A 15,381-nucleotide genomic window follows, 5' to 3' on the forward strand; every position below is an offset into this window, starting at 1 on the left:
TCAAAAGGTCAGAATATCCAGAACCATCAGGGAAGAAAAAAGAAATACTTTTTAGTTGATCAATGTTAATTCTGTTTCTATGAAACCTACAAACCAGTTCTGTTAATGGGCTTTACCAATTGCCTGGATAGTGAAAGCACATGTGCTCCAGGTCATCATGGGGATTCGAGGATCCATTTCATCAGGAGGCACTTTCAGTCCAATTCTATAAATTGTTGTGGCGAAGAGAATGACCATTTCCTTGATGCTGTTAGAGTATTTTATTCTAAAAATAAAACGGGAAAAATTTATGTAATGATTTAGTAAAAGGGGCTACCTGCTGATAAGTCTAATTAGATACTGAAGCAACAAACAATTTAACTCTTGACAAAGTAAACTGCTCTTTGTCAAATTAGAGATTAGAGCCTCTGCAGAAGATTTATTTATTAAGAAAAAAAATGGGAAAAGCAGAACTGTGTCTCCTATAAGTAGAAAAATATCTCTTATGAAATGGTAATGGTTACACTTGAAATCTACATAACTTTGCGAACCATTGTCACCCCAATAAACTTTAATTAAGAAAAAAAAAGTTAAAAAAAAAAAAAAGAGAGAGAGAGAAATGGTAATGGCCCATATAACTTCACTTCCTGGGAAAGATGCAGTAAATGATCACAGCAGAAAAGGGTCCAGGTCCAAATTAAGGAAAGACTGGACAGAAATTCAAGGAAACAGATCTGACCTAACAAGACTTAGTAGCTGGGAAAAGGGGCCAGGAAGTACTTTTGTGTTGACAGGAGTGTTATATGTGTACTTGGAGGGATAATTTCTAGTTTCCTGAACTTCCAGTTTTAGCAAGTAATAAGTATTTTCAGTAGCAACAGATACATAATATAAACAAGGATCACAACTAGAAAGATAAACCTCAGATAATATTCATTAAATAATAGCATCTGATTTAGATACATTAAAATTATCTTTCCAATTATCTTATGAGGTAAAGTAGGAGGTCACTCTCTCAATTTTACAAACAAGAAAAATGAATTGGAGACAGGGGAAGGTGACCTGAGGCTTTTCAGAAGTCACAGAGCAAGTTAGATGTGACTTTAGAAGTTTCTTAAATTCTGCTCTTCTTGTAGGCTACATTACATAGAAATGGCATCTTGTTGGTCAAAAATGGTTAATTATAGGCATGGTTCATCCTAAGACATATTACTCTAATATCTCAAACCACTTAATTTTATTAATACAAATAAAACTCCTAGGAGAAAGAAACAAGATAAGCATGGGATAAAGAAACAATTTTACAAATAAAGTAGGAAGAAGGCAGGGAGAGGATAGAAGCAAGGAAAGATAGTTCTCCACTCTAATTTTCACAGCCATTTACCAAACTTTTCTTAATTATTTAGATACTTACGAAGACTGAACTCCATAACTCAGGATAGAATGGAACTCAAAAGTAGAATCACCCATTCCTTGATCAAATAAGACTGGAATTGTTGGGTTTTCTCCTTATAAAGAAAAAGGAAAAAGAAAAATCATGATAGTTTAGTCTGACACACACCTTTATAGCTTTTTTAAATTATATATGATCATTTTAGAAAACTTAGAAAATAAGCAATTATTCAAAATTTCTCCACTCAGATAAACCACAGATAAGATGTGGGGGATAGATACTCTTCTGTTCTCCATATAAATGTTACACATCAGATATTTTTTAAAAAGGACATTTATAGTACTGTTCTGTATCTTGTTTATTCACCAATAGATGAGAAATGTCTTTCCACATCAGTAACTCTCTGTCTATATTTTCATTTTTAATGAATGCATAGTATTTTATTAGTAAGGCAGCATACATTAGTGAATAAGAGCAAAGGTCTGTAGCCAAACTGCCTGAGTTTGAATCCTACCTCTGCCCCTAACTAAGACGATCTGAACACTAACCCTCTTTGTGGCTCCATTTCACCATCAAATTAGAATTGCTGCTCCCCTATATGGGATGAGTTGTTTTTTTCTGGTTGCTTTCAAGATTTTTTTCTTCATCTTTGATTTTCAGCAGTTTGCATATGATCTATCTGGGTGTGATTTTCTTGAAGTTTACCTGTTCAAGGTTCATTGAACTTCTTAAATCTGTAAATTTATGTCTTTCACCAAATTTGGTAAGTTTTCAGCCATTATTTCTTCAAAAATTTTTTTCTGCACCATCCTTATCCCTCTCAGGACTTCAATGACACAAATGTTGGACTAGAAAAAAACAAGTCCCTATGTCCCTAAGGCATGTATTTTTCCCCATTGCCTTTCCTGTCTATTCTACAGATTGGATAATTTCCACTGTTCTTATTTCACTTCACTTGACTCTGATTTAATTTCAAATTCACTGACTCCTACCTCCCCATCTCCATTTTACTATGGAGCACATCCAGTTAATTTTTATTTCATATAGTATTTTCAATTCTATTATCTCCATTTAATTCTTTTTATTTTTTACAGTTCTACTTTTTTTCTGCTGAGAACTCCTATCTTTCCATTCATTTCAACAGTATTCACCTTAAGTTTCATGATTATATAGTTGCTTTAAACTTTTTGTCTGGAAGTTCAACATTAAAACATCTCAGGATTGACATTTGACTGGTTTTTTTTTTTCCTTGAGAGTTGGTCAGATTCTCCTGGTTCTTTGTTTGCTGAGTAATTCTGGATTATACCTGGGATATTTTGAATATTACATGATGAGGTTCTGGCTCCTGTTCAAATTCTCTGGAAAAATGTACTTCTTTGTTTTAGTAGGCAATCAACCTAATTAGGTTCAACAAGTTCTGTCTCACTGTCTGTGGGTGGTATTTCACAATGTTAGTTTTCAGAGCCTTTACTATATTGTTTGGGTCTGCCAGGACACAAACTACTCGGGGCTAGTCTGAGACTTGACCAGTCGTTTAACATAGCTTCGATCTCAAAGCTATTGCTATACTTCTTTGGCCCCTGCCCTGCACATTTTCAGCTTGAGTTTGTGTTGTTTTTCAGCCCAGGCAGGACTTGTGTTGGTCTCAAAATAGGAGATTTCCCTTCTACATCTCCTTCCTCTCTGGAACTCCCCCTTGCTCTCTAACACCAAGGGGTCCTTTTTTCCTAGTTCCTTTGGTCAAAATGAGAAGTTTCTCTCAGTTTTAGTCCCCTGTGCTGTCATGCACTGTGATTCATGTGACTGGGGCTGACCTTTGGAGTGACGCTGTGAGGCAAAGACAGAAAAAAATAATTGCGGCTTCACCCTGCATTCTTTGAAACACATGGGTCCCTTTTTCCCAGTTCCTCTGGCCAGAGAGACTGGTTTTCTCTGGGGATTTTAGGTGTCTATGTGGCCACCCAGCCAGTACAGCTCCATGACTGGGGCTAGCCTCAGGAGAGGGTCAGAAGAGAGGAAAAAACTACAGTAGGAATTCCCTGTATACTCTCCAACTCTGCGGGGCTTCTTTTCCTGGTGCTCTGGCCAGAAAGAGGGCATCTCTCTTGGGTTTTTTGCTATTCATGTCTGTTGCACAGTTCTGTGACTCAGGCTACCCTGGGGTCAAAGCTGGGAAATAAAGGAGGAAAAAAATACCCGGGAAGCTCACTTACTGTATTAACCACTATTAAAATTTTGGTATCCCTCCCCAATCTGCTTGCCAATGTTTTTCTCAGGGTCTTTATATAGTCTTATCTCTCAATTGTAAATATATAAATGAGGTAACGGTTTTAAAATGTTGTTTTTGTTATTACTATTAATGATAATATATTAACAATATTAGTAATAGTAATGGCTAACACATATAGTATTTACTATATACCACACACAGTTCTACTTTACATAACTCAATCCTTCAATGAGATAGGTACTATTATTATTCCCACTTTACAAATAAGAAAGTTGAGGCACAGAGAGATGAAGTAATTTGTCCAAGATCACACAGACAGTAAGCGATGGATATAAGATTTAAATCCAAGCAGTGTGACTCCAGATTAATCACTGTCTATACTGCCTCCCAGTATAAAAAAATTATTAAATCAAGTAAAGTGATTTAAGCCAAACTTAGCCAGGGCTTACAAAACCTGTATTTCCTGATATTCAACAAATATGTATATGTAAACAATATTTTACAGCAATAAGTACTCTTTTTCCAAAAAAAGTTTAAAGATTCTGATACTTATATCCCACATAGCTAAATACAAAATAATTTTAAGCAAACCTTTAGCATGTTTTATATTATAACCTGATATTCTGGCCAGAACAGTCGATATCCATCGTGCCAGGGTCAAAAGTTGAGCAAGAGCTTCTGCATTCTCACTGAAAAATGATATTTAAAAATTATTAAAGCCATTGGCACAAGGTCAAACTGAAAAGCTGAACTTGTAGAGTTCTTCCCCGGATAAATGGCTGTATGAAAAAGTCATTCCTCCAGATTAACTGCCTAGGTCATAGGAACATGTGTCTAAAAATGTAGTTTTGGGAGGGAGGGGAATTTTTAAAGTACAAGGAAAAAGACACCACCCATATGCCTGTCACCTAGTAGTAGTTAATGTCAGAATCATCATTCTAGTTGCTCAAGTCAGAAACTAGGTGTTGCCATTGATTTATCTGATTCCCTCGCGCACCACATTCTAACCTATCAGCTAGTCTTGCAGGTTTTATTTACCTTCTAAAGATATCCCAAGTTGATCACTTCTTTCTACCTTGGATTACTACCCTAATCCAAGTTACACCATCCCTCACCTGGACTATTTCAACAGACTAACTGTTCTTCCTGCCTCCACAAGGGTGTTTCATTATTGTCTATGTATTTGTCCTAACAGCAGAGGCAGAGGGATCTTTTAAAAATGTACATCAGATCGTATCACTGCCCTATCCAAAACACTCCAGTGGTTTCCCATCACACATAAAATACAACTCTAACCTCTAATCTTAGCTCATAGGCCCTTTTCTGAGCTGGCTCTTTGCTCCATTCCAAGCATGCTGCCTTCTGGCTGTGCCTTGAATATGCTGATTGTGTTCCTACCTCAGGGCCCTTGCTCTTGCTATTGCCTGTGCTTGGGATTCTCTTCTCCCAGAGAGTAGAACTGCTTGTCCTTCACTTCGTTCACATCTCTACTGAAATGTCACCATCTTGGACAGAAGCTCCCTGACAACTCTGTCCATAAACAGTCTCATGCACTGGTCTGTCTCTAGCCCCCGTTATTCTGCAACTTTAGTTTTTTCATAATATTTCTCACTAATCAACACTTTGTATTTTTATGTTCATTGTTGGTTCTCCTCTCTGTAATCTAAACTCCATAAAGGCAGGGACTTGAGCCAAACTGTTATTAATAATCAAGGGGGACCAGAAACAGCGTTATTAAAAAGGACTATAGAAAAGGAACTTGCTTATTGAAAGGACAGCCTTGAGTGAAGTTAAAATATATACAGAACTGTGTCAAAACTCACATATCTGGGCACAAACTTAATCTAAGAATTTTTTCAGTTCTCAGAAATGAAATTGTACTATGATTGGTTATGATCAATTTTCTTTAAAAAATACTAGCTTATTATTAGTTTTGATAGTTTTTTATATGCTTTTAGCTTTAATATCTTAGATTATACTCATGTTGATTTTCTTAAAAAAAGTGGCAAATATAATCAACTACATAGGTAAGTTCAAGTGCCTAATAAAAATGTTACTTATAATTATGTATTTCAGATCCTAAGTAACAAAATTGATACTACAGGTTAAAAACATCACAGGATTTGAAGACACCCAGTTGTAAGGATCAACCTAACTTTAGAAAGGCTTGCCCTGAAGCATCCTATTCTTAAAGACATCAAGGAAAGAAGGTGCTGAACATTCCTTTAGAGAATAATTTACATGTTTAATAATCCTTATTTGGGGAAACAGTATAACCAGTGTGTAAAAAAGGCTTGTACAGGCTAACAAGAAGTTGGAAAGTCACTATATTTTATTTAGATTTATTTTATCTTTGTTTTTATGTGTATAGGTGGGTAAGGCTTTGGAGTCAGGTCTGTGTTAAAATCCTGGGTCTGTCTCGGGATAAGTAACAACTACTCATAGTCCCCAATTCCTTATATTTAAATGGGAATAACAGTACCTACTTCATTAGACTATTTTGAGTATTAAATAAATAGCATAGCAAGTGCTTAGTAGAGTGCCTAGAACACATCAATTACTCACAAAAAGAAAAAAGGATAAATCTTTCTGATGCCACCTTCTTCCAAAAAGATGACATTCTAAGCCCCAATATGCTGAGTAGGAGACAATTTCCAAATTAGTTTTTCTAATGACATGGAATAGTAAAGACAGAGCAACTACTTATTGACACTTCTTGCCAAACCTATCACCTTTGAATTCTTTTTTTTTTTTGAATTCTTTTGTTGTGGAAACATGTTTAAAGTGTTTTTTTTTATCAACAAAACCAGGTTCTTTATTACAACTTTCATCATCATTACAAATTCAATGAGTTTTAAAGAAACTAAAACAGTAATAATAAATCATACTGTTATCATTAGGTAGAACAATGAGAATAAAGAAATATACCATTAAGTGTTCTAGTTGTCATAAAAACTAATGAATTTGCCTGTTAAACTCTGTTTACAGGTGGTCAAAATATAAAAACTTAATCTGAATGCTCAAAAACTATCCAAAGATATATGATGAATCGTTTTTTATTTTTACAGTTAACACTTTCTGCACGTCTCTAAACCTATAACATTTAGATCTATAGGAAAAAAAGAATTAAAAATAATACCACAAAGACTTTTAGAAAAAGGAAACTCCAAATAGCAACAAATTGTGGCAAAGGACTATATGAAAGGAATGAATCTTCTTTGCATCTTTTCTCCTTCTGTGAATGCTAAGAAAGAGATCAAAGTTCTATTGTTTTAGTGGCAGTTGGAAGCTTTACACACAACTTATAGATTTGACTAACTGAATGTTCCGGTTGTTTTAGAGACCAAAAATTGGAGCTAATTTTAATCATATTTTTAAGCAGAATATTTTATAAAATGAAAAAGTATTAATTACTATAAATAGCAAAAAAGAAACTAGTAATCTAACCAAAATAGACACAATGAAAGACAGCTTTTTATAAAATTAACCAAAACAGAAATTAAAATATACCTGTTTATCGTTCGAGGTTGCAAAGGAATAATGGGGATTACGGTATTGCACAGGGATTTGCAAAGAGGGCAAAGATATTCTCCACTCTCCAAGTCAAAAAGGTCAACATGAATACGCTGCTGAAAGCTCAGCTGCACAGCTTCAAAATATCTGCAAAATTCGAAGACACAAGTCCATTCAGAACTATACATGTATCTTTGTTCTAATACAAGTGAGAAAAATCTGAAATTTTTGCCTCAACAAACGTCTTTAAAAGCTACATGCAAAAATATACAAGTTCCAATTACAGAAGAAATAGGGTGCCCATTCTTTTGGGGGAAAACTGGAAGACTCATCAGGGTAGAAAAATTTTTTAAATAATTTTACTGAATCATAACTTGTCTCCTGCCTCAACACCATGGAGACATAATGTGGACACTACTTCCCTCAGTTTCCAATGACCAACTGAAGTAGTCATTGGCTATTATAGGAAAATTATATATTTCAATCCAATGCCAAAAGGGTGAACCCTATACAAGATTTCTCAGGAATTATAGTTCTTATCTTTTCATCTCTTCCAGAGGTAGAACTAGAATTTCTTGTCCTATTCTATCTCAAAGGTACTGTTTCACTGTTTTGAGGGGAATACAATTTTTATATAGATTACTGCTTCTTTTACACAAATACTGATCAAGAGGAACTAATTAATTTGTGGAGAGCAAGTAGAAAGGAAGCATGAAAATTTTAAGTTTATAACTTTACACACCAATTTCTAAGGGTGATAATAAATGAGTGCCATGCAAACAAAATTAGTAATTAAAACTGCTTCAATTATTCAAATAAGGAAGGAAGGAAAGAAGACATGGGAAAACATGCCTTTTTGTGGCCTTTAGTGAACTTCAATATTCCTAGTTTCTTTCAAGAACATGTCAGAAGGACAACTTACTTCTGCCAGCACACTGCATGCATCACATGACCACAGCTTCCTGTGTAAGTTCCATATGCCAAGTCTGGATCCATGAAAAGTGGGTCCAGGGTTTCTGGTACAGGAAGACAAAAATAAGAGATATGTAATCATCTCTTCCACAGTCATGAAAGGAAAAAAAATAGAGGTTATCAGGTCTATAATTCGAATCATAAACTTTCTCAGAAATGTCCAAGAAAAGTGTCACATTATCATGACAGCAGGATATATTTTCTTAATAATAAGTAAAAGAGGATAATAAAAAAACTAGACTTCCAGGTTTGATTCTAAAATTAGTATGGATTAATGATAACTTCTATTCTTGATTTACATTTTTATTTTAAACATTACATTTAAGTTACATTATCTTGGTCATTGAAGTGATTTTCTATGACTCAACACAATTTACTTTTGTAATTTTGAGTAATGTGGGTAAATTTAAAGGGACATTTTGGGGCATTATAATCTACTGGATAAAAGCACAGACTGTGGGTTCAAAATCTGGTTTCATCACTTATAACTCATGGCCTTGGGCAAGTTACTTAACTTCTCTGTGCCTCAGTTCCTTCATCTATAGAATGGAGCCAATGCTGGTACCTAATTTATAGGGCTGCTGTAAAGATTGAGTAAATACACAGAAAGCACTTTCTGTGCCTGGATATGGTAAGTACTCAATAAGTGTTAGCCCCCACCACCCGCTTTTTAAATCAATATTATCATTCTAAAGGTATTTTAAAAATAAAGCAGCTAACTCCTGAGGTGATGTAAGAAGTACAATACATTAGCTAATTAGTATTCCTGCCAAGGATATGTTTAACATGAGCCTAATCATGAGCCAACAATCAACAAATCCACAATGTAAGATACTATATAAAATAACTGGCTTGCATTCTTCAAAAAAAGTTATCATGGAAAGAAAAAAGGCAAGTGACTATTTTAGATTAAAGTAGACTAAAAGACACATAACTAAAACAATACATGAAACATGTCTAGATTCTAAATGAAAAAAAGTCTAGCTAAAAAGTGACATTTTGAAGGCAGGGGGGTAAATTAAAATATGGATTTTACATTAGATGATATTCCTGAATTATTAATTTTCTTAAATGTTATAATGGTATAGTAGATATATTTCCTTAGCTTTAGAAAATGCATGTGGAAATATAAATATCATGATGCCTGCATCCTACTTTCAAACAGTAGAGCAGAGACATGGAGAGAGAGAGACAGAGACAAAGAGACACAAAGAGAAAATGAGCAATGTGGCCAAGTGCTAACAAAAATTCAAATTAAGAAAAAAAGAACAAAGGAGCCAACATGGCATGTAAAAACCTAGAGTACATTTTTCATGAGTAAACTGTGATCTGACCAAATAAGGCTAAACACAATCCCACTCCCAAACTTCTTTCAGACAGTCTTTTTTCTAATTACATAAGTATGAAAAGAAATGCTCAAAAGATTATTTATTAAACAATACATACCCCCTGAGAGTTCTATGGGTTTTCCCCTGTGCTGGGTTAAGGCGGTGGATTTCTGGACACAAGCCGATAATACCATGGCATTATTTTCTATTTTCACCTCTTGTTCTTCTTGGCAGAGGATGCATGTCAGCACCTCCTTTTCAGTAATAGATGGACCCCGTTTAGGACCCAAAGCAATTCTAGAGTAGTCACTGACTGCTGGAGTGCTACCAAGAGAAACGACCACAAATGAGTACACGTTTTGGTTACTTGTCTTTATAATTTGATAGATTTTAAGTAACTGTAGGGCAAGAACTTTAAGAAAAAAAAAAACAAAATAAAACTGCTATTTAGCAATTAGCTCAAAATTATCCCCTAGTTTTTATCAGTTAATTTGCTTATTAGAAAATACATTTTGTGTTGCTAAGTGCGAAATCAGCAGATCACAAAGTAGAATGTATATTATAATTAATTTATTGTATCAAGAAGCTGGGTTATCTGTTTTTTTCTGATTATAAAAGTAATACATGCTGATTAAGAATTATTGGAAAATCTAGAAAAGTATAAAGAAGAAAATAAAAGGCATTATATTCTCACAACTTACAGATAATCACTTGCATATTTCTTTCCAGTCTGCTTTCTATTTATAACTTTTACATAATCATTACCATATTGCATATACAGATTGGCATCCTGCTTTTATTAACTTATATCTTAATTGTTTCCTGTCATTAAAATTTCTTCAGAAACATTATTTTTATTTTTATTTATTTATTTATTTATGTCTTAAGGAGGGCGCAGCTCCCAGTGGCCCATGTGGGGATCAAACCCCACATGGGCCACTGTGTTAATATGGGTGTTATTAGCACCACACTCTAACCAACTGAGCTAACTGGCCACCCCCATCAGAAACATCATTTTAAACGGCTGCACAGTACTCTTACTATATGTGCCATAATAGTTTTATCCATTCCCTCTTGTTAAGCATTTAAGTTTCTATTCTATTATGGTAGCTATTAAAATAAAAAACTTACACTTGAATGATTTAGCAATTCTTAGGGTCAACATGTACAATAATAATACAATAAATAACAGCAAATACTGTGTTTCCCCGAAAATAAGACCTAGCCAGATCATCATCTCTAATGCGTCTTTTGGAGCAAAAATTAATATAAGACCCGGTCTTATATTAATTTTTGCTCCAAAAGACGCATTAGAGCTGATGGTCCGGTTAGGTCTTATTTTCGGGGAAACACGGTATTTATAAAACACTAATTGTGATGTGAGGCATTCTTTCAAATACTTGACATTATGTTAACCCCTTTAACCCTTCCAACAATCCTGAGGTAGGTACTATTGTTACCTTCGTTTTTCAGATGAAGAAACTGAGGCCTAGAGATGGTAAGAAACTTACCTAATGACTCATCACTAGGAAGTAGTACAGCCAGGATTTAACCTACGTGATCTGACTTCACAGGCCATATTCTGAACTACTCTGCAGTACTGCCTCTCTACCTGGTCTTCAAGAAGCTCCCTGAAATGTTGTAGACCATTCCATAAATTGGAAATAACTTAAATGTTATCACCAATGTAAATGAAATTATGTAAGACAGAATACTACGCAGTTTTTAAATAGTGGGTCTCAGCTAGGTGTGGTACCACCTCCTAGGAGGTATCCAGCAATACGTGGGTAAGGTTTACTTGTTGGTTATCATAAGGACTAGGTGACACTACTGGAATTTAGTGGATGAGGGGACAGATATTAAATGTTCTGAAATTCACCAGTCATGAAAATGAACTGCTGCCCAAATGCCAAGACTGAGAAACACTGAGTTTGTTTTATATGTAAAAACATGTATAGATTTCCAAGACATAGTATTGGGTGAAAATGGGAAGTTATAGAATGATATGTACATAATACCATTTATGCAAATAAGAGGCTGAATGTGATTTCTATGGATACATGTATTTGTATGTAATAGTATAGTAAAAATTCTGACAATATACATAAAACTTATAATCAGAATATCTCTGAGAATGGGCAGAAAGGGGTCAAGCATTTGGGCCAGAGCTCAAATAGAATGTTAGCTTTATCTCCACAATTTGACTTTTAAAAGGAAAATGTATTAATTAACTGTGTAATTAAAATTTTGTTTTTAAAAATGCAAGAAAATATATTTACGATTCTGGGATAAGAAAAGCCTTTTTAAACATGATACAAAAAGTTAAAACTCAAAAAGACTAATAAATCTGTCTTTATCAATGCTGAAAACTTCTCTATGGCTAAACTTCATAACTAATATTAAAGAAATAGGGATAAAATGAGAAACATAAAATGAAGTTTAGTGTCCATAATTTTAAAGGACTTCTATAAATCAATAAGACAAAACCAAAGCACCCAATAGAGATGGGCAAAGGATAATAACAGGCAATTACCCAAAGACAAAATGTAATACGTTATTGAACAATCATATGAAAAGATGTTCGACTTAGTATTAAGTGGGAATTGGGGAAATTCAGACAGGCACAAATTTATAATTTTGATTATATCCAATATTTTCAAGTACTGATAACATTAAGTATTGGTGAAAATAAAGAAAATAGGCACTCTCATACTCTGCTGGGAGTAGAAATTGGTAATGCCACTTGGAAGGGCAATGTGGTAGTATATACTAAAATTTTAAATAATTATGACCTAGCTCTGTCACATTCCACCCTTGAGAAGCACATGTACTATTACACAAGGGTAACATACAAAATGTTCTCCACACACACACACATTGTTTAAAATAAGGGAAAACTGGGAAATAAGGCGAAAACTACTTAAATGTCCAAAATCTGATTAAAAAAATAGTGTGTGTATGTGTTTTCACATTATGGAATACTATGCAGCAGTCATAAAAAATGATGTAGAATCTATACTATAGAGCTATATATATTGACATGAAAAAATTTATAAGACATTGGAGTGAAAAAGCAAGTTACAAAACAAAAGATATGGTAAAATAAAAATAAACCACTAAAAACTCAAAACAAGACTCATTATTTCTCTATGTACACGTTTATAAATGCATAGGAAGAGGTCTTGAACAATTGTGTTTATGGCAATTGTTATCTGTGGGAAAAAAGGAGTGTAGAGAATGCTCAAAGGAGACTTACTGTATTATTTTGTTTTCAATGAGAACAGATTCATCATTTTATGTGTGCAATCAATCAGGCAATAAAAATAATGAAAGCACTAAAGTCATTAATTGAGTACACTTTTGCTTGTATCTTCTTGTTTGGATAAATATACAGTAGTCTCTTTTTCATTACTTTCTAAATAGTACATTGTTGATACGTAGTATTAGAGGGTTGGGACTTGCTGTTTATTGTTTAAAGTTTTGTATTAATTTATAGTTTTATTACTATAGTCAGCCAAGGATAGCTTACCTTCATATCTTTTTTTTACAATCTTTAAAATATGTAGTCTTTATTCCTTGTAGTTTTTGTTAGTATACTCAGCTTTGGGATTACAGACATATTATATGGAGTATGTTTCTACTGTTAAAGCAAAAGCACAATTTCCTAGAAGTATCCATAACACACATTGCTTTAAAGAGCAGTGACAGCTTGTTTTTAAAAATAAGCATAGGAAGAAAAAAAAAAGCATAGAAAGTATTTTCAATATTTTAAACTGGAATGCTTTTCAAAGTACCATTATTTTGACTCCTCCCTTTTCTCACTGTATCTATATAACAGCTCACAAACCGTGGCTCTCAGAGGCTAATGGATTTCCCCAAGAGCATACTACAGTCAGGACTCAGAAAACAAGATTTATTGATTCCAATTCCAGTGTGCTATCCGTGACTATATATGTGCTGTCTTAACTCTTTAAGAAAAAAAGAAAAACTAATATAAACCACCTTTTTCTGAAGGATTATTTTTTCAATTTGTAGTGACTGCCATCATTTTTATCAGAAATCATAAAAATAATGTGGAATATATGAACTGATATATAAATGTGTACCTAAAAATGCTCATCTACATAAGATAACAGGAGCTCATTTCTGTTTTTTCTGTTCCCATTTTCATCTTTTTGTGCATAAAGGATTCCAATAAACTGCATTGTGCACTTGAACTGTTCATCAATGTAAATTTATATTCAGTAAGTACCTTAGAGCCTTTACTGTCCCCTTCCTTCCTTAAAAATACATAATGTAATTTCTCTCACTATAAAATATATTTTGAAAAAACATTATTTAAAATGAGTATGCAATTTTTCCTCCAAAAAAATTAGTTGCTGATGTTTAGTTTCGCTTTGTTTTACCTCTCCTCCTCCATAATGGCGTCTTCTTTCCCAGACATTTCTGATGTACTGTCATACATGAGTTTGTGAGTTTCAATGAAGTTTTTCTGTAAGGCAGACATCTGAGCCATGATCTTCTGGCGGTGCAGCCTAGCAGCTTCAGCTTTTCTTTTTCGTTCTGCTTTTTCTTTATCATGAGTAATCTGGGTATTAAGAAACCACAAAAATTAGGTAACAGCCATTGTTATAATTTACATATACTGTTCAATGAGGCAAAATTTCCTAGAGTGAGAGTCTAACAACATTGATTACACCACTCCCTAAGGCAAGATTCAATCTGATGCCTCAAAATTAGTATACAGGCTCCATTGCATCATACAATGAATTGCTCCTTTGGTCATTTCAATAATTAACATAAAAGTCAAGTACCTTAAATATCTAATAAACTGTCTTTTATACTCAATGCTAGCACATTAAGAAAAAAAATTAAATGAAACAAAAATTTTAAAACTGTCAGTCATTTAATCACTGTCATTTAATCAATTTAGGCCAACTTGATGATGTCTAACAGTTACTCCTAGATGCACTGCTAACATTGAGAATTTTAACAATATTACTGAGATGTATTGGTATATTTTTATTGTTTATTCTAACTTAAGACTGGTATATTCCTTTTAGGAAGGATAGTTAATAACCACAAGTAATAATATTCTAATAATTTTAAGGTTAAAGTCATCAAAACCTGATTCATTATATTAATGAAAATCATAACCTAAATATTACCGTTATTTCACTGACTCTAAGATGTACCATTATCTTATGTCCCACTAAGAATGCTGCTGATTAAATTATAAAGAGCCATCAACTGAAAGACATATCCTAATTTCAGATATTAAAATATTTTTAAAATTAACATGGTATTTCCAACAGAGCTCCACTGCACATCAATTTCCTGATTTTTGTAAAATACATGTGTATTGGATAACTACATGTCAAGTAACGCTAATCCCTACAGTACAGAAACATGATAAGCAAAAGAAGATAGACATCTCACATACTTTACAATAAACAGGTTCCTTCTAACAAAAAGCAGCAGCTCTCTCATACCAGTAAAGTTCAAAGACAGAGATAAATGTCACCATTATTATGTTATTACCTCGTCATTCTTAATAGATTCTGATCCTGATGTAGTTGCTACAATTAAACAAGATTTTTCTCTTAATCGCTTCACTGTGTCAAACATCTGAAAAACAAATGAAATGTTAAAAGATTTGGTTAGATTCACCAGGAACAGAAAAATTCACTAATCTGATTTTGTCATCATGTCTCCAAATGTCTGACTTAAACTATTTACACACACACACACACACACACACACACACACACACACAACATGAGCACGCATGAAGTGACTCCTGTCTGTAACAAACACCTCCCCTAGTCGATCAGCTATCCAGCAAAGGAGGAGGTTGCATGTAGGAAAATCAACTGATACAGTCTGCAGGTGTGACCATACCGCTGCTTTTGTTAGGGAAATAAAAATAGTTAATTCTCTATATTCAAATATATCCTCATAAAAAG

The 15,381-nt window shown here is 33.8% G+C and overlaps 1 protein-coding gene and 1 long non-coding RNA gene across 3 annotated transcripts in view; one reads left to right on the forward strand and one right to left on the reverse strand.

The window, feature by feature from the left end:
- LOC148758659 (uncharacterized) overlaps window positions 1–13,520 on the forward strand; it is a 50,126-nt gene extending 36,606 nt beyond the window's left edge. The window contains exon 3 of the long non-coding RNA XR_016020849.1: window positions 13,254–13,520. This is a non-coding gene — a long non-coding RNA (uncharacterized LOC148758659). The remainder of the gene's footprint in view (window positions 1–13,253) is intronic.
- The window catches only part of UBR1 (ubiquitin protein ligase E3 component n-recognin 1), a 102,060-nt gene that overhangs the window by 22,880 nt on the left and 63,799 nt on the right, over window positions 1–15,381 (reverse strand). The window contains exons 28-35 of one of the 2 annotated variants that reach the window (XM_019725388.3): window positions 14,957–15,043; window positions 13,822–14,003; window positions 9,534–9,739; window positions 8,038–8,131; window positions 7,113–7,262; window positions 4,218–4,291; window positions 1,394–1,487; window positions 117–265 (exon numbers count right to left, since the gene is read on the reverse strand). In XM_019725388.3, the coding sequence (XP_019580947.3) occupies window positions 117–265; window positions 1,394–1,487; window positions 4,218–4,291; window positions 7,113–7,262; window positions 8,038–8,131; window positions 9,534–9,739; window positions 13,822–14,003; window positions 14,957–15,043 (1,036 nt within the window). Of the gene's footprint in view, window positions 1–116; window positions 266–1,393; window positions 1,488–4,193; window positions 4,292–7,112; window positions 7,263–8,037; window positions 8,132–9,533; window positions 9,740–13,821; window positions 14,004–14,956; window positions 15,044–15,381 lie in introns of both variants that reach the window. The other variant, XM_019725387.3, reaches the window with a different exon arrangement.

The sequence above is a fragment of the Rhinolophus sinicus genome, chromosome 3 (assembly GCF_057876585.1).
Source record: "Rhinolophus sinicus isolate RSI-liver-muscle chromosome 3, RSI-T2T, whole genome shotgun sequence".
Classification (NCBI taxonomy): domain Eukaryota; kingdom Metazoa; phylum Chordata; class Mammalia; order Chiroptera; family Rhinolophidae; genus Rhinolophus; species Rhinolophus sinicus.